The following is a 25,082-nucleotide window of genomic DNA, read 5'->3' as shown; positions in this document are numbered from 1 at the left end:
GGGGGTTACTGAATGTGTAATCACTGGTCCTCATACAGCAGTGAGTCTGACAATCAGCGGCAGAAAGCTGTGCCATTTTCTGTTAATTCTGAACATTTGTTATACAATAATAAATCAAACCAATAAACACAACTGGTTTAAACATAATTTATTAATGTAGTGTTGATCTTCTTTTATTTATTTTTGGACCACCAAAAACCATGTCTGTATTAAATACTATTATGTTATGTTTGTTATTTAGCTTGTGATCCTTATGAGTTTTCATTATAGGTTTATCCAGCGCGGTGCACACGGCCGTGGACCTCTGGCCATGATTTTAATTGGTTCTGTAATGAATGTGGAATCTTCAGTGATGTTGGATGACAACCAGCTAATGAGGACTGTCCATCAATAAATATCTGCTCAAACTCTGCATTATGAATAAGATTTGAATTCAGTTTGTGTTCTGACAAATGTAGCAGCCCTAAAATGGAAGGCCAATTGCTTTTTAATTTGTCTTCATATTACCATTTTATCATATTTTGTAAATCATTTTAGTGCTTTATGACATATATTTGAATTTCTCTCTATTTTTTTCTCATAAATTGGACTCTGTCTGTTTATATGGCTATGCCAGACATAATAGTCTTTCTGAAACTTATTTTTTATGGCATGGTTTAATGCATGGTGTTTGTTGAACAAAAAAAACAAAACTAAAATTACAAAACATGCATAACTGCCAGATTATATAAAATGGGCTTTCCATTATAGTCTAGTCTAAGAGCTTTTTCTCTGTGTGTCTTTCACTGCATTTGCTCGTGGATCAAATACTTCAGTTTGAGATTTTGAGCTTTTTTTATTGCTGAATCTGACTTTAAATAAGCCATTAAACATACAGTTTCTCCTGATTTTCATGGCTTATTTATCATTACGCCATCTTCCTTGATTTTATTAATTACCATATTTGCAGCGAAACCGCTAGACAGCTTTTTTCTTGTTGCTGTCCTCTTCATTTCCTATATGTCTCATCCATTCCTACTCTCTTTTTCAGGTCATGGACAGCATTTGCCCTTGTTAAAAGCCCTATTTCACACACAGCCAGCACGTGAGTGGTGGTCGGAAAGTCCATAGTTTAAGTCTGCTGGTGGTCATGAGTGAAGCTGTGGTCTGATGCCCACCCTCACCTCAGCAATGGCCATGGACGGGGAGAACTACCTGCATCCAGAAGGCCCTCAGGTGGACAACAGCTTGTTCTCTGTAACCCCCTCTAGCATGGAGGTGTGTTTGCATTTTTATATATAGACCTATTTGCTTAACCTCCATGGTTTTTCTTCTTTTATGTTTCACTTCTTTAATATTTTTCAAAAAGGCAAAATAAATAAATAAACGAGCATGTGGGTACTATTTGGAAATGTGCGGCATTTTGCTGCAAATGTAGTTGGATAATCACTTGAATTTTGCTCTGGATCAGCTTAACAGATCCAAAAGATTGTGCTTAAATACATAATGAAACAATCACATTTTCTAATGGTGTATTGTGTACAAAAAATTTAAATGATTCCATTAAAAAGTGATGAAAGCAGCTTCCACCCTTTTCTGCTGTAATGGGATTATGATTGCTATTCCTGAGAATTTCTTTAAAAAACAACAAAAAAAACCCACCATATGTGAAACTGAAACTTTCCACCTCTCTAGATTACACTAAGGGTGAATGTTATTGAGTGCTGTTGAAATCACCTATGAATTGATTGCGCAACTACAGTGAAACATTTTGAAGTCATTCCCAGGCATTCTTTGCCATCAGCTGCAGTATTCATATCTTGGTGGGGTAAAGATGGGATTTATCTGAACACAGTATTTTGTTTTTAGTATAACACATGGCAAAGTGCTGTTAATAGTGTTGTCTTATATTAAATTTGGACCAAGAGGAGAGCCTTTCCTGTGTGTGAAAGTCCTAATCCTGCTTTAAGTGATCAGTCTTTTTATCTTTCTTTTTAGAGTTCAATATTTCCCACCCCCACTACCTGGCCCCTCTCTTCTCACCAGAGTGGATACAGCATACACTGCCCTATGCAGTCTGGAAATCAGTAAGTTACAAGCACAGTTTACAGTATCTTCAAAGTGAATGCTCCATAACAATTACCATATTCAGTAGGGGTGTAGTAGCACATGTATTTCTCTTGAACTGTTCAGAAAGCAGGGTTGGGTATGAAATGCTCTTTGTTCAATGTTCCCTGGGAGCCTAACAGTTATTGCCAGAAGACTATTTATATCAACCAAAGTCTACCCAGCACCTTTTGTCGATGCTCTAGCTGTCTTTTTGGGTTTACTAGTTTATCTGAGTTAATTATGAATATGTTATATTCTTTTTAATGGAATTTTTTTTGATATTTGAATAATGATTTATTCACATTTTCAATGAAAAAAAAAGATATATACTTGACAGTTAGTAGCACTCTAAGCACAGAATGCAGCATCTGAGTGCTGAATGCAGTCTGAAACCAAAGTTCAGACCAAACCCTGAATTTCAAATGCTGTTACACCCCTAATGTTAAGCATTCAAAACAGGCAGTTTCCTGGTTTCCAAGTTTCACACATGAACTAACAAAATGCACTAGCAGTCTAGGGGCTTGAATTATTATAAATCTTTCCTCATGTTGGTGTATTTGATCAATGCATACTTCCCTGAGACATAGCACGCAATCACTTCCACACATTTAAATGTGGTCAGTCAGTCAGTCAGAATGACATTTATATTTGTGTATCCTACAGCAATACATATAAATGTAAAAAGAGCAAAAAATTGAAAAAGATTTTTTTTAGAGTTGGTCAAATATAACTATAAGTGTATGATGGTGCTTAAACTTAGTTATGCATGCTTTACTATTAATTGGGTAAACTTGAGGGAAATATTTGTATATACTTGATTAATATAAACCTTTAGGATTGAAAGAAAATGGATACACTGGCCCACCTTAACATGAAATTATCATTTAGATGCATGTAAAAGTGTCTCAATGGGCACATAACTTTTAAAACCTCCAAGGCTGTTTGAATTTTTTTTTTACAGCTGATCACAGTCTCATTCTGACACTCAACCACCAGCTCAGATCACTGGGCAGGTCTTTTTTATCAAATCTCTTTCATTTCCCATAGTGAGTGGCCTAGTGTCAGCCTTAACTGCAGGATCTCTCAGTGCTAAATGAACATTTTCTCCTAAGTTGTGCATGTATAAAGTTAAACTGGAATCAAAGGGCTGTGTAACATCTTGTTTTTGTGGGCAGAAAGAGCCACAGTCGTTATCACTGACTGCACTCCATGCATTTAGCCACAGCTGTGCACTCAGGAACATTTTGACATTTTAATCTGTTAAAGATCAGCTGCACTCTGTATAAGCACTCTGATATAAAAGGTCATATGTACTGTTTATGTATGTGTGCAGTATGGGTTAGCAGTTTTTTTAAGCAGAATTGTTTAATTCTATGATACATGCTAAATATTAGAGCAGTCATAATGGTTCTTTCTTGCATCATAAAAACTGACTATGATAACTATCAGGGTCTTACAAGTGATATCGTTATTAGGCTGTTGCTTTAACAAACTTAAAAACCATGTGCATTAAATCTGAGAATTGAGTGGGCTTGTATACAGTATCTATTTTGTGATTCAGTGGATAGTGACTTGTTATTTTAAAGATGAATTTAGTCATCACCAAGATTGTGTCATATTCAAGATAACTGAAGAAGTCTTTGCTAAAGAAGTGGTGTTTTCTATTGTTATTGCTGTCAGTGCAGTGCGTCTTTGAAAGTTCAAGTGCCAGATGACGTTGAAAGCAGGGTCTGTGGTTTTCAAGTTCACTCAAAGTGGAATTTTCTGACATCAAGCTGCGTTTACAACACTCTTATCTCACTCTCTGTTTTACAATGTACAATACAATCAAATTCACAAGGGGTCTGTGGTTTATTGCAAGATTGGTTTGATTGAATTTCAACCAGTTCTTCAGTACTGTGTTTTAAGGACCCCTCATTTGAGGAAGTCTTTGTGTATTCTCAGTTTTGTTTTAGAATGAAGTGGCTGACTGGTTTTTAGAAGAACCAAGTCTTTTATCAAGAAATTTAATTCACATTAATCATTCCTGCTGCAGCACTTCAAAAATTATTCATTCCTGCTCCTAGTTTATTTAATGGCTCAGTATCACTAAAATAAAAATAGACAAAGAAAAAAGGTAACTAAGAAAAGTTAGTGGTTGCTTGATTATTGAATTGAATTTTTTCAGATTTAGTAACCAGTTTTAAGTAGTTGTGGCATTCGGGGTTGCTCAGTGTTTAAGTGTGCCTTCGCCCTCAACCTGTGGGCGACCACTTTAAATTTCAAAGCAATTACACAATTCTCTTTGTGGGAGGCAACCTGTCTAAAACAATTGTGGTCCAACTGAGATTGAATGCAGTCACTCTTAACAAATTGGCGACGGTTTGAAAATAATTTCCATCGAATTCATTAATGCAGACAAATTGCCTACACATTGCACTCAGTCTGCGCTGATCAGTGCATCTGATGTGCAATGTGTGTGTCTCTTTGCAATAGGGAACTTGGCTTACCTGGTTGTATTCTGATGCAAGGCTGTAGAGTTCCTGTCTCCTTCGACAGTTAAATTATTGTGCTACATTAAACAATGTCACAATGTCACTACTCCACTATCTGCGGAGGAATTTCCGAACTTCCATTTCAGATCACTTGGGGTCTGACTGGACTTTTAATGTAAATAGTTTCTTTAATTTCTCTGTAGATGGAGCCAGAATTGCAAAAGATTACAAAAGATTGACTGGGTTTTTTGCCAATTTATCACAGTTCATCACTGTATTATCACAAACTGTGGCATGTAATTGCCAACTTGACCCCATTGTGAATGTGGCATGAATAAACAGGACAGAGGACTAAACCTGTCCTGTTTAAACTTAAACCAGTTTCTGCATCTCTACATTGCCCTGTTAATTTCTGATATTCAGTGTAGCTTAAACACACGGCCCTGCGTGTGTTACTTCTTATGAAGGATCCTCAGGTTACAGAGCAAGCTGCAGCTTAGTATGATTTACTTGCTCTCTACAGTCAGAATGAAACTGATTGGAGTCGAAAGCCTGCAGCTGTCCACTCACATTGCTACTGGGCACAAGGTGAGAAGTGAATAGCTCACATGACCCCATTGAGGAAAAATGTGAATGGACCAGTGCTCTGTTTACACAAATTGATGGACTGGCTGACTGATTCGTCCCCTGCGCAGCAGAAATGATCCTTATAAAGAGTGATAAAAACATCACCCATCTTCTAGTGACAGTTACAGCAGGAGGCAGTTCATTTTAGTATAAGAGCTTACTAAAGCATACATCTCATTATAGTAGCTCTGGAGATGAGTTTTATATGAAATGTGGGGCACTTGAGAATATGTGAATTGTCTGTGATTAATCTGTGTGCTTTGGGTTGTAGAAAAACCAAGGCACTTTCTCACCCATTGGGAATATAATAAAATCCAGAACAATAGGAGTGTGTTTGATTTAGGGCTCTGTTTTGGCATATGCTCATCACTGGTGAACAAGCATTTTTTGTTTGTGTGTGTGTGTGTGTGTGGGTGGGGGGTAAAGGGGGTACTGTAAAGGTTATACGCTTACTTGCACCATTACCTACTTTGTATCTTGGTGATTTGTTATTCACTTAACTTAGTGGAAAGTTGCAGTACAGCGTGTACTTTGCAAATTAAGCAGCATATTGCAGTGGGTTTTCCTGATAGGGCTTGCTGTCCACCTGCTTGAAGCAGGTTAACAGCTCAGTAATTCTCTGTTCTGTAATATTGTTCAAGCTGGTTGCCAGCAGAGACATAGATGTACAGGCATAAGCTACTAGCTGCAGTGGAATAGCAAGAATCACCCCGCTAATAATGTTGTATTTCTCAGTTTATCATTATCTGACCTAAACATGTAGAATTAAATTATAAAGACAAGAAAAGGATAAATTAAGAGTTGTGTGTGAGTTTATAGCTTACCAAATAGAAGGCAACAGGTCATTCTCTCAACTTAAATTGATTATATCTACTGTCCAGCTGCAATTTCACAGAACTACTTCACTGCCTCTTAATTTTATCTATTAATTTATTTACTGATGGAACCAGCTACAGACTCACAGCATAGGACGAAACACTGACCTGTTAAAATTTCCCTTTTTTATTAACAGACAGTGATAGCAGTCTTACCCTGGTATCTTTATTCAGAAGAACCATGTTTTTTCTCACAGCAGGTTGAAATGGGGGTAGGGGGCGGGTTGCATTTGCATGTAAAGCTGTGAAATATGAAATGAACATTAGTGAAAACATTATCTTCTCTTGGCAGTTTGTTGCAATGTGGTTTTCATATTTACAACTCTGCATGTCCCAGACAATGAAGAAACTTATTTTTCTGTCCCCACTCTGTATCCTGCTGTGTTATTTTTAGTCATATTGGTATCAACATCACTGTATCTGGCACTAAAGTCTAGGTTACAGAGACAGAGACAACTGAATATTTGTCTTCTCTAGTTATGTGAAGATGGCACATCGTCAAGGCAAAAAATCAAATTCATAAATCCAATTTAAAAAGATCCAAAGACTGAAAAATATTTCAGCAGTTGCTGCATAGAGATCGCATGGTATGTGTTAGCTTATGCAAAAAAATAAAAATACACACTACGAGTTAAATAACCTGTAGAGAGTCTTTTTGGAGAGACTGTAATTCAGGGGATATTATAGTTATGGTTTACAAATTTAAAATGTGTCACATGGCCAATCTTAAACTTTCTGTTTTTAATAGAGACACTCCCTAAGTGTGTCTGTGCATGTGTATGTGTGTGTGTGTGTGTATCACAGGCAGATTGTGGGTTGCAACTTCATCATGATCAGCTCATCCAAACAGCATGAGTGACTGATTGATATCTTTATCACAGGAAACCAACAATGAAAAATAAAAAACATAACAACATAAGACATACTTGTCCAGCTCTTAAATCATTTGAGTATTAACATTTGTAAATGTTTGAACTCTCAGTTTTTCACACCTCTTCAAAGCCCTGTTTAGGACTTTAAATACTTTAAATACACTCTTTACTATGTTTTAGAGTTAAACTTAGGTTTAGGGTAGGTTTAGAGTGAGAGTTGACTGTTATTCTTGGTGGTAAAACCTGCCTGTTCAAGGTTCAGTACTGCATATATCTTAGTCAGTGTCCTCACAAAGATGTGATTAAAGTGCCCCACACACGTGCTCACATAGCAGGTAGTCACTGTAAGGGAAAAACTGGAAACTGAGAACCAATTTTAGAATGAAAGACTCCATTTGATTTTTAAACATAAGTAGAAAATAATTTTCTGCTCAGTTAAATATTTTCACCTGATTTAATTAACAGTTTATTGCATGAATAATGGTTGGGTCTGCCCACACAGCTGCTTTTCCTGCTTTACACGACATATCAGCAATGTACTGTTAGAACACCACAGCCTCTTCATGTTTTATGGATTCATTTGTGTAGTGAAAGGATTGTTGATATTTACTCCAAAATTAGCTTTGACCTGCTGCCTGCCGTCTCTGCATTATTTAGCATCTTTATCTAGAGTCACACTGGAGTGTTTCCCAGTGCTATGAGCCAAAGTTCACTGTGGGAGATAACTTTAGAATAGAAATATAGATTAGACTAGAATTGTTCTTTACTGTCCCTTGTTGGAGAAATTTGCATGTTCCAGCAGCAAAGTGACAGGCAGATGGAGCATGCAGATTCACACTAAATTAAAGAATATACAATAAAAAACAAGAAATAAGAGAGTGTACAACATAAGAAAAAAAGAATACTGTACCATTATTAAAAATAGCATACTCAGATTCAAAGAAATGTACATCCGAGTAGGATACTTTTTTTTTAAAGATGTACTTCGTGAGCTATTCCTAAGAATGAGAGCAGTTTGCATGTCTTTGTTTAGTCTGTAATCTTGGGCATCCCGTAAATGTTGATAATGATCTCAGATTTTTCTATGGAAAAAGCCGAAAACACTTCATTGTAAAGTGCTCATGTTTGCCCACAGTATATTTTTATCCAAATCTTTTAGTTTTCATGACTACTGCTGAATGGGGCAAAATGTGACAAACTTAGCTTTATCTGCAATCACTTTGAGGGAATCTTACATGTATATTAAATTCCTGTGTTTACTCCCTGTTAGCATAGCTTTAAATATTTATTTATTTATTTTTATTTCAAGATTAATTTCCCAAGTTACTGCAAGTCCCGTACCTCCATAGGAGTTTGCTTTAAGGATGATGCCTTATTCCTGAGGGTATCAGTACAATAGTGAACCACTTTGAAGCTGAATCACATTCTAATGTTTAAATTAAAGAGTGTAGAAAATGAGTATAGACTTTTGTACAGTCATTGTTTGAAATGTACATCAGGTCTTAGCCTTTAAAGACCCTAATTATGAACTTTTCAATAAGTAAGGGGCACAGGATGCCAGGAAGTAATTTATCTGAAAACCTAATAATAAACATAATTCTAGGAAACTTGTAAAATCTCAATAATTGAAAGACAGTTGAGATAACTGCACACTAGAACAGAAAAGGTTTGCAGAAAAGCAAAGTTACAGATATTATTATCTATACGCAGCTTCAGGCAATGTATGATGAGATAAGCAGTAAGTCATTCAGCTACTTTAGCTGAGAGACCCTCACTAGCTTTGTGTTATTGGAAGGCAGCTTATGCTGTCCTGCCAAGACTTCTGTTGTAATAATATCACACTCATATCACTGTTTGCTAAGGGGATTTCCAGTGTGGATGGTTGTTACTATTCACGGTGTTTTCTCAGAACTAACCATGTTCTTTACCTTTTTTTTCTCATTTATATTTATCGCCATGATTAATCAGTCTTTTTCCATTGTGTAGGCAAACTACTTGTTCTCACACTAACTCCCCATTTACTTGATTGAGGAAAAATAAGTTTAACAAAGACGTCATTGTTGTCTTGTTTAGTTTTTTTTAAGTTAGCCTACTTATCAGCCACACACCCCTTTTTTCCACAAAAATGTAAATGAAAAATCGATGGCTGCAAAGTGAGAGAATTGGTTATATAAAACAATAACTAAGATAAAGATAACATATTCTCAGCAAAAATTGAATGTGTGACCACGTACAATCTCAAATACTGAATATTTGGCAACATGTCATTTTGTTGTTCATTAATAAATCAGGGGAACCATGTTTCCATAGTTTGGTTTCCTTATACTGGCTTAGGGCTGACCTTTCATCCCCTTGGTGTGTTTTGAACTTAAATCAATCAGGCCTGTTTATCTCTGGCATGTAGAGCCAAATCCTTTGAATAGATTTGGACGTCTCCAATCCTTCAGTTCTGAGCCCTGGAACATGATTGGGTGAGAGGAATATGGGACGGTGCTCTTATAGTTCCACCTTTACAAGGGTTTACTTTTGCTTTCATTTTGAGTGTGCTTTTACCACTCATAGAGTAGTAAGCTTGTTGCGTTATGATGACTTGTACTCGGGAAGAAACTGAAAATATCTCAGGAGTTCTATTGGACAGTTTCAGATATTAGCACAGGGAACAAAGTGAAGGTTATTATTCGGGAGAAATGGATCTTTGAAACGGGTAGGAGCTGCTCTTATTCTCTGTACTTAGACTTTCTGTTGATAGCTCTCGCTTACCCTCTGGGTTTTTCCAATCTTGTCTATCCTGTCTATATAATCCTGTCCCGAGATACATGTTTAGCTTGTTTCTTTTAATACCTGGTGCCTGTTTTTTGTTATTATTTATTTACTAAGACAAAGATTTCAAGAGTTACAAGAGACTAGATTAGGCTAGCTTGAAAATGCCATAAGGGAACAAACTGAAAGTGTTTCGCCTTCACCTGTTAGGCATGTCTGGAATTTTAAAAAATGTTTTGTAACGGAGTATTATAATTTTAGATCATTAACTTTTAGTTAGACAATACTAAATAACAAACAGCACCCGGCACACTTGTCTTGGAGTACTTTGGTGTACTACTTAAATGTCAGCTTCACATGTCTGCTACTTACTGTACAGGTATAAAAGCCTGTGAACTTTGGCACCTTTAAGGTGTTTAGGGCTGAATGAGTATAAACCTTGTTATTATTTGAAAAAGCTATGTGTAACAGTTAAACAGACTAAACTTTGTCTTTCTTTCTAGGCAGTACCACTTAAACGGCAGAGCTTTCACCAACATTCCAGATATGCCAGTGGATATGTACCCGGGAATCTCTGACATGGACTTTCCCAGCCTCAACTTCTCTAGGAATGGAGAGTTCACCCAGGTTGGTTTTTATTTAGCAGTTGTACATGCTGAGCTACAGATGGTCTCACCGGAACAGTTTTTATTTCACAAGTCTTTGGAAATCTACTGAAGAAAGGGTGGACAATTTTTCCAAACGATGTTCCCTCATTTGCTGGATTTGTGATGATATTGGAATGCCTTCAAGAATAGGATGAAGATAGTCTTATAAATACAGAAAGATGTATTTGTCTTGCAGTTTCGTTTTGAGTTTTTTTCTTTTATTTGTTTTGTCTACCACTCTCATTTACTTCCTCATCATAGGGAAGGACCATACCTCCCACTCACCCCTTTTATCTCGCCTTTCATGTGTATTAAGTTGAGCCTTAATTTACCGTAGAGAAACCTTATTAAAGCCTGGTGTTGTCTAGACGACTGCAGCAGCACCTGCCCAATTCCTGTCAAGGCATGTCATTAATAGGAAGCTATAATTGTGTGATCCTCTCTTCTATGGTTCTGTACCTTTAGAAGTCAGCGTTTTAGTCATGCTTCAAATCATTTTACACATATTAAGCATCTTAGAAAGTCCTTGAAGTTTTTTCAGCTACTGTGAATTATTTCAGTGCCTGTGAGACTATGCCTAACTTGGACATTCATTCAAAAATGGGAAATACTTAAACAGGGGCATTGAAGACACAGACTTCTACCCATACCCATTACTTTGCATCATTTGCATTTTCTATTTCTAAGTACTTTTGTGTCCAGTCAGCCAGTTCTTTATAGCTAGTATTGTATGAACAGGAGTCATTGTAATTGCACAGACCAGTGAATTTCTAATCTGAATCCATTTTGAGTTTATGAGTGTCATTATGGAACCACATTAAAACACAATATGCTATGATGATGAGTTTTAAAGAAGAGAGCCACTAACTAGAGAAGGCGTAGCTGTCAGGGCTTTCCTTAGTCCAACATAAAGCCGAAGCAGCCACAGTGGTGGTTCAAGATAAGGGATCCTTGCTTTGCATATGCATTTTTTCTATAGCTTATTTCCTCATTATGTCCTTACGAGGCTTTACTTCTTTAGACAGTAGTTCTAATAAAAATGTAGAAAATGCAGATAGTAAAAATAATAATGTTTTTCAATCCTGGTGCATAAAATACACTTCTGGACATGACTATAATTAATTGGACAAACCTATCTGTTGTCAGAAGAGATGTTAGAACAGCTCCTTGCAGTAGCAAATTGACAGCATAGCCTGGCCAGTGAACACTGTATTGTCTTTAGATAAAACCATGCATTTACATTCTATGATAAAGAAATCATAGAATAAAAAATTCAAATCAAATAAAAAAAATTCTCATATAGTTTTTGCTCAGATGTTTTGCATCAACCAGAAGAACTAAAAGATCTTAAATATATTTAATTAATGTGCACGTTATAGGTACATTATGACAAAGCTGCATTTCAGAGTTTTTTGTTGTAGATATCCAGTTTTCAGACACATCATTTGTAGTCCATTATTACTAGCAGTTTCAAACGAAGCACAAGGAGACACAGAATCTACACGCAAGAGTTTCACTTCATGTTTGGCTCCAGATGTTTGAATGAGTCTAATTATTCTCTTTTGAAAAAAAAAAAAAAAGCAAAGTCTTATTGGTTTGTAAGACTGGTGGGAGGGGTTTAAAATCAAAAGCTACACATGTCATATATTATATAAAAGAAAGTGACGTGTCATGCTCTTGTATTGTAGTGCTTACATGGTTTGTGTGATTCATGTGGGGTTTCCCTAGTTTTCCAAATGCATGTTTTAGCCTGTCTGGATTCAGCTTTCTTCTGTAAAGTAATCATACAGGGCTCCTCAGTCTATGACGCAGATGTCTAGTTATCTGTAGGTACACAATTAGAAAACATTTGTTGTGAGATTTAGTTTAGATTACTTCTTTTCACAAGCAGTAAGTAGTGGAGGTTTGTTTTCGTGGTGTCAAAAATATGTGATGTTAAAATGCTTGTTTGCGGCAGCGAGCTCTTTTGTGCTTATATTGTGCTTTCTCAGCTCTTCTTTCTGGTTTTAGACACTCCCTGCCATGTGAGGCATGGGGGAGAAAATGTAAGTCATGGGGTCATCATGACTAATCCGCCAACTCACACTCAGCTTACTTCATCCTCCATTTCATTCCCCCATTCCGTGGTGATCCTGCCATGTTTTTCCTCTATCCGTCCACAATCAGAAAGCAGAATTTCTTGTTTTTTCCCCCGCACTGTTGATTCATGACAATACAGAAAACATTTAGGCATATTTGACGAGGCAGGGTTTTTGATGGGATCGTTTGGTTTTGTCAAGTGACTGCCGTGTTTACCTCAGCAATTTCTTTGTTTCAGTTACAGCTGTAGAGTCATTAGGAAAATCTCTTTTGGTTTGCTGTCTTCCCAAAATGTTACAGTTTGTTTATGCAGCTAACCAGCATGTGACCAGGAAGTGTAACTCTGGATTGCTGTAATTGTGAAAACAGTTGATTATTTGTGTTGGAATCAGTAGACTTCCCGTTTATATTCCCGTTAATATTATTTTTATATGACTTTTCTCTAAGTTACTAATAATTAAAATCTGTGATCAGGATAAGGTTGTTGAAACATCATAACCAGAATCCCCCAAAAGTACACAATGCACATCATAAGTAATTAGGACCTTTTTAAATGTGAGAGATTTAAACAATGGCTGAATGAAATTACTTACACGTTATATGAACTTAAGCTTTGCCAATATGTGCTGTCTTTCCCTGGAAACTTCCCCCAGAAATAACATTTGGCATAAAATACCTTTTTTGGGACTTATAGTACCACCAAGAAGCTATAAACTAAGGCATTACCAAAACAGTCGGCTTGGACACAGTAAAACTGTGATAAACAGTGGAAAAACCATATTGAGGCTAACTTGTATTTACTGGTTTTTATTAACCTCAAGAATTTTAATGCCATTTTTCTTTAGTAGATTCAAACTAGCAACATATTTCCATTTTGCTGACTCTGCTCACTGTAATTAGAAAAAAAGAGAGCTGCAACTTTGACAAAACGCAACCACGTTTTGAAGGAAAGCTATACCCTTTGTCACAGTGATACATGCATACCTACCAAGCCCAAGTTGTGTAATCTGTGGACCTTAAACACGTGAGTCTATGTGACGAAAATCACAATGACAACAAGAGTTACTGGAAGACAATAAAGACAAAACTAACCACTCTGGCTAACCTCAAAGAGTGCACATCACGTCAGAAGCAGACCATACTATCATACATACTATATCCTCTATATATACAGTATACCTACTGTATGTGCACATGTACACACAGTGGAGCACATTTAGGCACACTCCTGGTCTTAGTCTCTTACTACATGCTCTTGTTCTGTCTCTCTGTGTAGTTGCTCTCACTTTTACACACTCATAATAGTGTCAAGTACATTTCTAGGAAGTGTGCATTTGCATTGAGTCTTCTTAGTTTTGCTTTTTGTAGAACTGAAAATTTCTTATTGCTAAATAAGTCACACTCAAAATTCCAAACGTGAGTAAGTCTTTAGCCAGCCGTTGGCAATTACCTGTAGAAAGATCAGTGTCTTTGTCTAAGGTGATATAAACACACTATATATGTAGTTAAAATGTGACAACCTCAAAATATCCATATGGGCAGGCAAAGAAAAGAGAAAAGCAAAGAGAAAGATCCTGTTTAGTCTAAGACCCAGCTGAAAAAATTTAAGGCTCCTTGGTTCCTGAAAGGCATGCTTTTTCTTTTGAAACCTGTGCAACTCTGCAGACCATGAACTGTATTATCACTAAGCTTAATATTTTTTGCACACAGGCGTAGTTTAAACCTCATAACCGTCTCTGTTGCATTTAAGACTCTCATTTTGTAAATTAAATAGTTTGTGCAATGCATATAGAAATACCCAGTTAATAGAGTTATTTTTATTTGTTTTAAAATATGTGATGATTTTGGAATTTGAAAGTTCTCAGGGTGTTTTTGTGTTATTTTCTTTGGGGGGTGGGGAGGGGGATATGGTGTAGAGTAAGAGGATGATCTTGTTTGTCTTGACTTTCTTTTTTTCTGTGGCAAACCTGTCATGATATAAATCAGTTGGTATTTCTCAGTTACTTCCTTATACGACACTCCAGCACAGTCATTTGACTGGCCTAGTTTTCAAAGGAGGAAGTCAAAGGTGTTAATTTAAAGGGTTGTTAATAGGTGCACTGTTTTCCGTGAGGACTGTGTGCCTTAATATTAGGTTTAGTTTAACTTCTACTCTCATTTTTTTAAGGAACTGAGTATTTCTTAGCAAAAAATAATTATTGCAAAAGTCAAGTTTTGACTTGCGCCTGTGTCTACCTTGCCAGTTAGAGATGATATCATCACAGTGAATGGAAAAATACAATTGTTGGTCCTGTTTGATAAGGGTCATCAAATGTGACAAAGGATTGTGTGGGTACATATACTATGTTTTGCTAACAGGTATGATTCAACATCATTGAGGGCTAGAATTAAAATCAGATTTGGAAATCAAAGAAGCTTTGCTTGTTTGTGGTCTCAGTTAGCCCCATTTCACATAGCTTCACATTGCCACTTAGCTTTTGTAAAGCACTGAGAGCAGCTGTGCGCATATGACAATAAGACTATATCCTGATGTTTTGTATGCAAAGTCAGGAATGTATTCATTTGTATATTTGAAAGGGTCTGCATAAGACTTACAGGTGACTTTCAACATATTTTTGGATTATGTTATTAAATCGCAATTGTTCATATAAGTCATTTAAATGCAAAGTTGATGCACTTCACATTTACCAAGAAGACATAACTTCTGGTAAGCATGAGCATGATATATTTATATGCTATGTAAACTGTTTAGCCTTATGGGTTAACATTACATCATTAAGCTGTGATACATAGTAGGCTTTAATATTGGTTTGATATTCCCACAACAGTAATATAGCTGTTTCATGACTATGTACTTGATCCCGACTGCAAGAGTACAATTTGGAAACTGTAGTTATATAACCCAAACTATTAGTTAATGTCAAGTTGTCATAAAAATGACATTTTTAACTGAATTACACTTGATGACAGCAGTGATAACGTTTGAAAAGATTCCACGTTTATGATGGTGTACTTACCTTTCAAATAAAGTGTTGCTTCTTTAGGTTGTGATGCAGCAAGGTGTGTTTGTGTGTTTAGGAGTTCTAAAGAAGTACATCAATGATTAATTTCTCTCCATGTGAAACGAAACACACGCACACACCCAGACTCACATACATACACAAATTATTCAGAGGATTCCCAGTCATACAATGATGACACCATGGACAGGCGCCACTCTGTCTCTGAGAGCCTGACTCCCCTTCAATTCAGCAAAGATGGACATTACAGTACCTCTCCATGCTTGATATCATGTATTCCTGGAAGCTGGGTGTACAAATAGGCCCCCCGTGTTTCACATAAATCACATTATTTCTCTTTTTAAATACCACAATGTTTTCCTTTATGATGGACTGTTGGACAGTTAACATTGCTCTTGTTTTAGAAAAACTGGCACACTGCTGCCTTTGATAAGCAGTCAGATTCCCAGAATATTGTTTTTTTTTTATTTGTATTTTACAATCACACCCCTAGTTCCAGTAAGCAGTAATAACTTTTTATGAATAGGTGTGCAAATAGGCTAATCTTTGAAAGACCCTGTGAGATTGAAAACATGCACCTGTTTTTTCCTGAAATCTCTTTAATGGTTTTAGAAGCTCTCTTGATCGAAAACTATATCCTATTCTGTATTGTTATATCTGAAAAAAAGGTGTCCTGTCACCTCCACCCTTACCAGAAAGCTTATTTGACAACTTGTTGCATCTGCCTTTGTTAGCTTTTGTGTGTATTAATATTTACCTTTTATTAATCAGCTGTTATTAAAAGAGCACTGGCTAGCCTTAAAATGAATATTTCTAGACAAAGAATCACAAAAAAAGAGTATGAAGTAAGACAGCAAGCCAGGCAGGGAGTTGGCCTCTAAATATAATAATGATTAAATAGTGGCCGAGTCCCATTAAACATAGCAGTAAGCAGCAGGGTGTGAGGAGAGGCCAGGTCCAGAGCGCAATACTGTTTACACTACAAATGCGGTTGAGTTACACCATGTACAGTAAAATGGGCCCTACTGCCAGTAACTCTAGTCACTTACCAACAAAAGCATCATTTCCTGAAAGCTCCTCCCCTCCTCCCTCCCTCTTCTCCCCACCTCTCCCCTCCCCTCCTCCTCTGTTCTCACTCGCTCTCCAACCACCTTTTTGAGCTCAGAGGAACTAGTCCACAATCACTATGACTAAACCCCTTATGCAAATACCTGACAGTCCTGGTGAAGCAGGAAGTATGTTTTAGAGTTGCTTGTATCTCTGTTTGTGAGAGGTTGTAGGTGTGAGCTCATTGCCCACAGCAGATCTGTGGTAGAGGCAGATGTGTGCTCTGAACCATAGAGGAACTGTGAAGGGGCTAGTGAGAGTCCTGTGCTGGGTGGGAGCGCACCAGCTGTAAAGTGATTACCAACACTTTGACCAACACATGGAAGAGGCTGTCCAGTTCAGGGATTCAAGGTGAAGCAGGAGCGTATGTGTGTGTGTATTTTACTCCCCCAAACTGCAGCTGTTGGATCCATGTCTCTCATGCAGTTCTGGACTAAATTTTATGCTCAGCTGGGAAAACCGCTACCAAAGGTACTGTTTGCATCTTGTTGTCATGTATTTTAAGTTGAATGATGAGTGTTGATTTAAGCGCTCGCCGTTTTTATTTTCTAATGTCACGGTCAGCCCTTGAATTCTATGAATAGATAAGCCTTGTGACTAACTGTAGGCTGTTATTGTGAAGAGTTTTTATTGTCCCTGTCATGGAACTTGATAACAGTTCATTACTCAACCATTGTTGTATTTTTAATTTCAACTTCCTTGAATTAATTTTATAAACGCTTCCTTTAAACACAACGCTGAAGGAGACAGACCTATGTTGTTTCTTTTATTGTATTTTTGAGATTTTTTACGTGGGCTTGGCCTTCTTTGGATTTGATCTGTTTGTAAAGTAACTGTATTGAGACACTTCTGACAGGTGACAGATTCACGCTGTATTAAGATGTATTTTAAAAACTTCTTAAATTAGTTTGTGGTAATGCTTACAAACGCTGGTTTCCTGAACAAGATTGAGATATGTCTCTGATGATGCCCTACACCAAGACTGAAATTGGTGTAGGGCACGAAGATGATTAATTCTATTGAAAGAAAGAAGGTTACCTTATCTTTGTTCATTATATCTTTAAGATATTCGCTTCCCTATTTGACTGTCTAATTATTAGAGTAAATGATCATGATTCAGTAAAAGATGGTCTGTTCGTTTTTAGGTCAGTTTATGAATTTTTTTGCCGGCAGACCAGTCTACCAGCCAGTCATCTGCTGCACACGGCCACAAACTCTGACAAATTATTATATGCCACACTCCACGCTGTCTTCCACTAAGTGCTAGAACCTGATATCTTGTCAGGCTAAATGGCAGTCTTGCCGGTTTCGTGGATGACTATTAAATTTGGCCATTGTTGTGCTGGACTGTAAATAGACCATCATTATTTTTTGAATTATGATTCATTAGACTGCATGGTGTCGGGGAAAATATGGCAAATATCCGTTTAATGACTTGATTGGGGCAAGGCTCGCTGAGCCCATTACCAGTGAATTTCTGATTAAGTCAGTTGACTAATCCCATGTCAGCATTTCTTCTTTCAGCAAAAATTGAAAAACGGTCCAGTCACGAGTTCCAAGGAATTTACACATTTTAATCATATTAAAAAAGAAAAGAAAAAAAAGTCATGCATGGATATTATCAGTGCATGACAAAATCTTAGGCACACAGTATTTAATCAGTTTCCTAACACAAAAGTCAGCTGCACATCTGCACATTATTTGCTGTGGCCATCCCTCCAATACACAGTGACCATATAGAGAGTCAGAGTTTAGCATACAAAACTGTGGCCACCTGTTTGACCAAATTCAAACTTGAACACATGGAGAAATCTGTAGTAAAAGTTTATCCAAACCCAGAACCTCTTGTTCTAGAGCTTGTTTCTTACTTAAGGTACTAATTACTGTTACATTGCAAGACTGTGAACCTGTCATTTAAGGTGCTGCGTGCACCAGGGAAGCCTCTCGGTGGGCACATGTTGTCAGTTTCCTGGTATTTCGTTCAACCTCAAGTATGACCCCAGGCGTGTACTTGACGGGAAGTGAATAAACAATGATGGTGAGATTAAGTGAGTGCATCGGGGAGTGTGTGTGTGTGTGTGTGTGTGTGTGTGTGTGTGTGTGCGCGCGCGTGCGGGGGGGGTGGGGGGGGGGTGGGGGGGGGGGTACTGGGTCACTGATAAAAGAAGGCAAAGGTTGGTTGCAAGATGTGCAGTTTTCTTAGGCTGCAGGTTGGTGCCTCGCTTAACATGCATGCTGTCTTATTACCGGTATGTAGCAGTGCATAAATGGGTTTGATTTAAAGCAGCGTTATATCAAAGAAATCATATTTCACTGCCAGTTATAATTGCAGTATTTTGGAGTGGTGCTAGGTGAACAGACAACTTAACCAGGGGACATTCAAGCTAATTATTTCTGGCTGGTAATGTTTCTACTACGACACAGGATACAAGATTCAAAAACTACGACAGCAGACGGAAAGGAAGACAGCCGTTGGAACAACATGACTGTCAGCGTGGTAATACTAAAATGAGAAAACTTAGCACATTATTTTTTGAGTCCTAAAACCGTGTCCCCAAAATAAAGTTAATAGTATTATTTACGAAACACAATGAAATAGAATAGACTTGTGATCATTTTGTGATCATTTGTTCCATTCAAGAGCTTTTGCATTTCCCGGACCTTTTGGCTGACGTAATTAAAAGTCCTCTGGTACAAACTTGAATAAAATACTATGTAATCAAACTTAATGTGAGAAACTTGTTTCAACGATAGATGGAAACTCTTTTAACTTTTTACAAAATGCCCCAGTGGGGCATGCTTATTACGAGGCTAGTTTAGGATTTATTATCAGGTTATTGTATTATAGCAGCACTGTTATATCATAGGAAGGATTCGTTTTTTTGGCATTGTGGACCTGTCTACCCTTGATCTTGTCTGTTGGCTGTTATTGTCTGAACTAACAGTAAGTAAATCAGAAATGGTTAGGCGATGGCTGCGATACTCTTTTTACATGCTTCTGAAAATTGTTAGAATATGGTTGATATAGGAGTGCTGGGTCAGTTTCTTTTAAATAAATAAAGGCATTTGAACAGCACTAAAAGTTTTTAATTGTTTTTGGCTTCATGTAGGATGAAAATTGCTAAGGGTTTCTGTCTCCCTTACCAGATATGTTAAGTGTGAAAGTGACATATTGGACATATTGTTTTATTGAAAGTTCTGATTTCATTGGATAGTCAGGAGAAAAATACTTAAGTGTTGCAGGTGTTGCTTGATCAGGAACGAAATCAAAGTCAGTACCTTATAGGCTCATTGTGCATAAGGTACTCAACTGACAAAAGGTGTCAAAGTGTGGGTGTGTGTCATGTACAAGACGAGAGGAAGGTTATTTGAAGTACATTTTTGATTTCATACAGCTGCAGACTTCCTTTCTTCTTAAGAGAAAAACTTTTCCTAGACTGTACTTTGAATATTAGCTTAGGCTATACTTTATAATACCAATAATTTTTTGCCTTCTAAAGCAGTAACTTACCATATGCGTCTAGTATAGATTATTCACCTATAACAAGTTTTAAAACAATTTAAATACTCTCTATTTTGAATGTGACTGTTTCAAATCAGAGGATTTAACTCTGTTGCAAGTGCTTCGTGGTATGCTGTGTTGAAATTTCTGCTTAACTGAGACGTCATCTTGCGTCAACACTCCCCTTACATCCACTTTTCTCGGCTCTGAGCACGCAGGCCCACATAGAACACAAAAACAGACACACACTGTGATTCTGAGTGAGTCACTTTAATGTGCTTTTTTTCACTAGTTTTTGTTTTTTCTGTCTCACAAACATGTTCAGAAGCTTGTCTTGCTTTGAGTTGGATAGTGCTGTATAAAAGTTTCATTTCTTATCTATGAACCCTTACAATCAACGATGTAACTCGCTGGTCCCATATTCGTGCTGCAGCATGACAGCAAGCCCAAGCATGTAGCCACAATCATGGAGATCTGTCTTCAGTGACCTGAATAATAAGGAGTCCCTGCAGCATATTGTGTCCCCCATAGATCCCTGATCTCAACATTATAGTCCGTCTTAGACAAAGAGATAGTGGAGTCTTAGACAGCTTAAATCTACAGAAGAAAAGATGTTTAGAAAATGTACTGAGAAGAGTAGGTTCTGTAAATACTATTGACCCCCCCCCCCCTTCCCTATTTTTTTTTTACTACAATTTGCTTTGTGTCAGCTCACCCTCATGGCACCTATCTGTGGATGACTTCCTGTCTCCTCATTCTTATCTTTTAACTACTTTTAACTACTTTGCCTTTACTTGATTTTATTGCTAGGAAAGTAATTAGTTTTTTAGATCGACTGATTTTGCTAACATTTACCCCTTTTAGTTTCTAGTACCCAGCTCCATGTGAACTTTAGGCTCCCCTACAGGCACAACTAGAAGAACCGTCCAGCTGGGGACACTAGACACGGCATCCTTTTATTTTCCAGAACATGTGAAAACACTCAAAAATTCCAGGCTTGTAAGCAACAAGCTGGCTTTCTTGAGTCAGACTTTGCACAACATGAAGGCCTGCCTGTCAGGAGGTAGTTGGACTGAATATACCCCTTTGATTAGCATAAGTTTGTCTGGTGCAGACTAGACCAGACTGTCTGAAGGCTAAACAAGGAAACAATCGCTCTGACCTTTAACCTTTAAAAATGGAAGGAAATAGCTGATTATTAATCAGACTTATCACCTTAAAATAGAAAATGTACTTTCAGTTCTGTCAAAGAAAGTCGCCTGGGTTAGGTTTTCTTTATTAGCACTGATTAATGAAATGTGGTCAAAGGTCGACTTCCACTTAGAGAGAATCCTGAGGAGAGCGCTTTGTGAGCTGTGAAGCTGCTTAACTTGTATGCTTTTTGTTGACAGTGGCTGACATTTAAAAGTGTTTGAATATATTTTCTTTGGTTGGGAGGTTGTGTGACTAAAGGGTCTTATAGACCAGAACAGATGTAAAACTTTCCATGTGTACGGAAATAAAGTGGCTTTTTGACAAATTGGCTCCTTGATCAAAGCTCTGTTTCTGGTTAAGCTGATTTATGTCTGCATGTCAAAAGACAGAACCTTCTGTCCACAAATTCATTTAATACTAAAATCAAAGAAGCCCTTTCTCAACAGCAAGTTAATCAAAGAACTTGATTTTTTTTTTTTTTTAAATCAGCATCAACCTTAAGCTGTATGGGGTCAAGGAAAAGGAAAAGCTTAAAGCTGTGCTATTAAAGTCACAGTCCGGTAGATATGGCTGACATGCAGACTGTTTGGCATAACATAATCCACAGAGAATGAGAGACACCAGTAGTGGCTTTTCAGTTACTGGCCCCAGACCCACATCTTAAGAAAACACACAAACATCATCAGTCAGGTTCTGTTGACTGCATGGATAAGGTCAACAGCTGACCCCAGTGAGATCAGTCTCGGGTTGTTTCAGTCAGCTGATCATAGGGGTGCTGTGGATTATGTGAAAACTTTATCCCATCACTGCATCCACATAAACACACCACAGAATCTGACAGATAAGATTTCAGTACACCTACTTGGCTTGTTGACAGGGTCACGCTGGCTTACACAGTCATTTTACACTACTGACATTACCAAGAACTTGGCATTTTATTAGCTTTTACAACTATCAGTCTCCAGAGTGTGGTGTGACTCTCACACGTCTAACCCTCCCACTACTACTGTTACTAATATTGGTACACCAGTATTTTCATGATCTTAAAGCATTCTGTAGGATATTAACACAGGGCTGAAAAGGGGCTGTGCTTAATCCAGAGACAGTTGAGCTTGAGCTACATCCATATCAATCAGTCATGTGTTGGCTTATACAGACAATCTTCTTGCAGCTGAGTTTTTGCTGGAAAACAAAACTAAACTTTGAAGAGATGCCCAAAGGGGCGGAGAGACAAAGATGCCAGGGATGGGAAACAAGGGGGATGGACATTTAAAGCTTTGGATAGTGAATAAGCAGGAGATGACAGAAATGTAGGTTGTGTTGGTGAGGTTATTTGAGGTGTGCATGTGTGTTTGTGTACATGTGTGGGTGTGTAGGGTAAGTGGGAGGCCAGGGTGACTTGTTTCCTGGCCTTGGAAAATTTAGCCAAGCTGGCAGTGTGTAGGAGGGGAAAGCCCTGGGCCTGGCCTGGCTGAGGCTTCAGCGTGGCCTTGTATTTTGAGGTTGTTGAGTTTAACAGGACGTGGCCTAGGACAGTATGCAGTAGCTCTTACGTTAAGGTTGTGTTTTGGTAGCGGGGTAAAGCTGTAGTACGTATTACATTGCTAAATGCAGATTATTAATTTTTAAAAATAAATTACTGCTTTTACTAGCTTGAAATCAGTAATAATATTTCTCCTTTTTATTGTAGTATTGTAGGGATAACAACTGTTGTCAGCATTTCCCACATGCCAAAGAAAACACCAATGAAAAGTGACAGCTGACAACACTTTGTGTGTCACAAGAGGCATGTGGCTGTCCTTGGATAACATTAGACTTAGTACTGAAAACAACAACAAAACAGAGGAACTGACCATTCCAAACTGAGCAGGGAAATAAAGAAACAAAAATAGACACCTTGTGTAAAAATGGTCTACGATGTCATGACTGGAAATACTGTCAGCATCCTTTAAAATATTATTTTAATGATGTGTTTGAGAAGGGTTTCTGTCTGATAATCCTTAGTATTCCAAAAGGGCGTTTCATTTAAAAGGAAGAGAAACATTTGTAAACTGATATGCTTATAAAGCTAAGTAAAAGACAGGGCTGCTAGAGTCCTCTGTATGACACTGCATGAGTTTATCATCAGGGCTAATTATTGTCAGTGTGGTCATTATATTAGAAACGGCTGTTCCTTCCTTCTGTCATGGCAACTGTAGTGTGTGTGTGTGTGTGTGTGTAGGACAGATAAATACTTCTCCTTACCGTAATGTGTTGGCTAATATTTATTCTAGCCTAAATTTTGTTTTCACATCTTACGATTATGGACTCACTGGGATGTTTTTTGTAAGAGCAGGAGATTGTGTGAAACTGTTTAAGGTTACTCGTCATGCAATAAATGCATCAACTTTAGCAGATTAGGCAAATAAAGAAGCTAAGCTGCTGGTGGGTGGTTTATGTTTAGAAGTGTATTTTTCCAGTTCTGATTCTTAGAGCTGATAACCACCATGTTCAACCACAAACACCAACCTCTACTGCTCTGCAGGCATCTAGTGTGCTGGAAAGGCTCGTTGAGGGTGTTTTTCAGTGCCATGTGCCTACATTAATCATCAACAGACAGATAACTGTTATTATCCAGATACTCAAGTACAATTTACTGCTTCTGTGGATACATGATGTTCAGTGTTCGTGTTCATATGTGCCGGCAGCTTCCACACAAAGCTTCTCGCAGTAAGGTAATTGGGAGTCATTGTTGCAGGCATTTGGTCAAATGGATGCCTGCATGTGTTGAGGGTTTTACTTTACTGTAAAGGGAGGATATAATACTGGCTTCACAATTGACAGCAGAAGAAGTGAAAGAGGAACATGTGAAAAGCAAAAAACAGGATGGTGGACAGATGATGTGAAAAAGCATGTGCATGGACTTTCACATGTTTCGCTGTTGTACAGACACACAGTTTTTTTTTTCACCTGTTCCATGAAAAGACAATAAAATATGTAATTTGGCCACACAAACACACACACATAGATATTTGTTTTATTGCACAACAGATACAAAGAGTGCAAAGGAGAAAGTGTGAGGCAGGATTAGCAGTTATATGATTGTAAGGCTGTGAGCTGTGGAAGGAGCCAGATTACCATCAGAGCAGTTGGAATTCAAGCCTTATCTCTGCTTGGCAGGGCCCACTGTTAGGAGCAGTAGATGGAGTAGCCTTGGGTACAGGCCTGCCGGGGGACAAACACTGCTGCCTCTGTTACGCTCTGCTTAACAACTCGATTAGCATGGTTCTGAGGTTGGACATGTCTGGGTTAGCACCCACCAGACTGCTGCAGTTTTCTGTGATTCCTCTGTATCATTTTGGTTGTCTTAATAGAACAACACTGCATTAGCAAAGCACGTGATGTTACATGGTTTTACAAGATGCAGAAAACCGAGAAGTCTCATCATAATGTGGCGCTAAACAATGAACAGCTGGCATACAAATCAGCCATTTTTGTAGAATGAATTAAATTAGCGCTTGTTTTCTTTTCAAGCTTGATTGAATTCATGGTGATGTGCAAAATAAGAATTGTTAAGGTTTTGAGAGTTTCATAACCCTAGCTAATATGACAGCTGTAGGTGTAACTCAGATTAGATTATATTTAGGGGGTTTTCTTTTGTGTTGTTTGTTCATCAGATCTGTATTTGTATCTAAACTCATCTTGTAACATTTTATCAAATTTGTGGTTAAGTGTGTTGTAAGAAAGACAGGAAATACTTAATAATTTTTTGGTGAAATATGTGTCTTTGCTTATGCGTGTGTTTCCACAATTATGCCTCAGTGGAACGATGCCTCTGGTGACACTGTGTCCTTTTTC

The 25,082-nt window shown here is 37.7% G+C and overlaps 1 protein-coding gene across 6 annotated transcripts in view; it reads left to right on the top strand.

Moving 5' to 3' along the window:
* Positions 1-25,082, top strand: part of sbno2b (strawberry notch homolog 2b) — a 61,692-nt gene that overhangs the window by 15,620 nt on the left and 20,990 nt on the right. For 3 of the 6 annotated variants that reach the window (XM_013267742.3, XM_013267757.3, XM_013267746.3), the window contains exons 2-4: positions 1,031-1,257; positions 1,978-2,066; positions 10,200-10,323. In XM_013267742.3, the coding sequence (XP_013123196.1) occupies positions 1,150-1,257; positions 1,978-2,066; positions 10,200-10,323 (321 nt within the window). In that variant the 5' untranslated portion in view covers positions 1,031-1,149. Of the gene's footprint in view, positions 1-1,030; positions 1,258-1,977; positions 2,067-9,485; positions 9,641-10,199; positions 10,324-16,632; positions 17,021-25,082 lie in introns of those variants that run through there. The other 3 variants (XM_005478981.4, XM_013267763.3, XM_013267759.3) reach the window with 3 other exon arrangements.

Source organism: Oreochromis niloticus, linkage group LG23 (assembly GCF_001858045.2).
Source record: "Oreochromis niloticus isolate F11D_XX linkage group LG23, O_niloticus_UMD_NMBU, whole genome shotgun sequence".
NCBI lineage: Eukaryota > Metazoa > Chordata > Actinopteri > Cichliformes > Cichlidae > Oreochromis > Oreochromis niloticus.
Note: the sequence above shows the minus strand (reverse complement) of the source record. Positions and strands in the feature narration are given on the sequence as shown.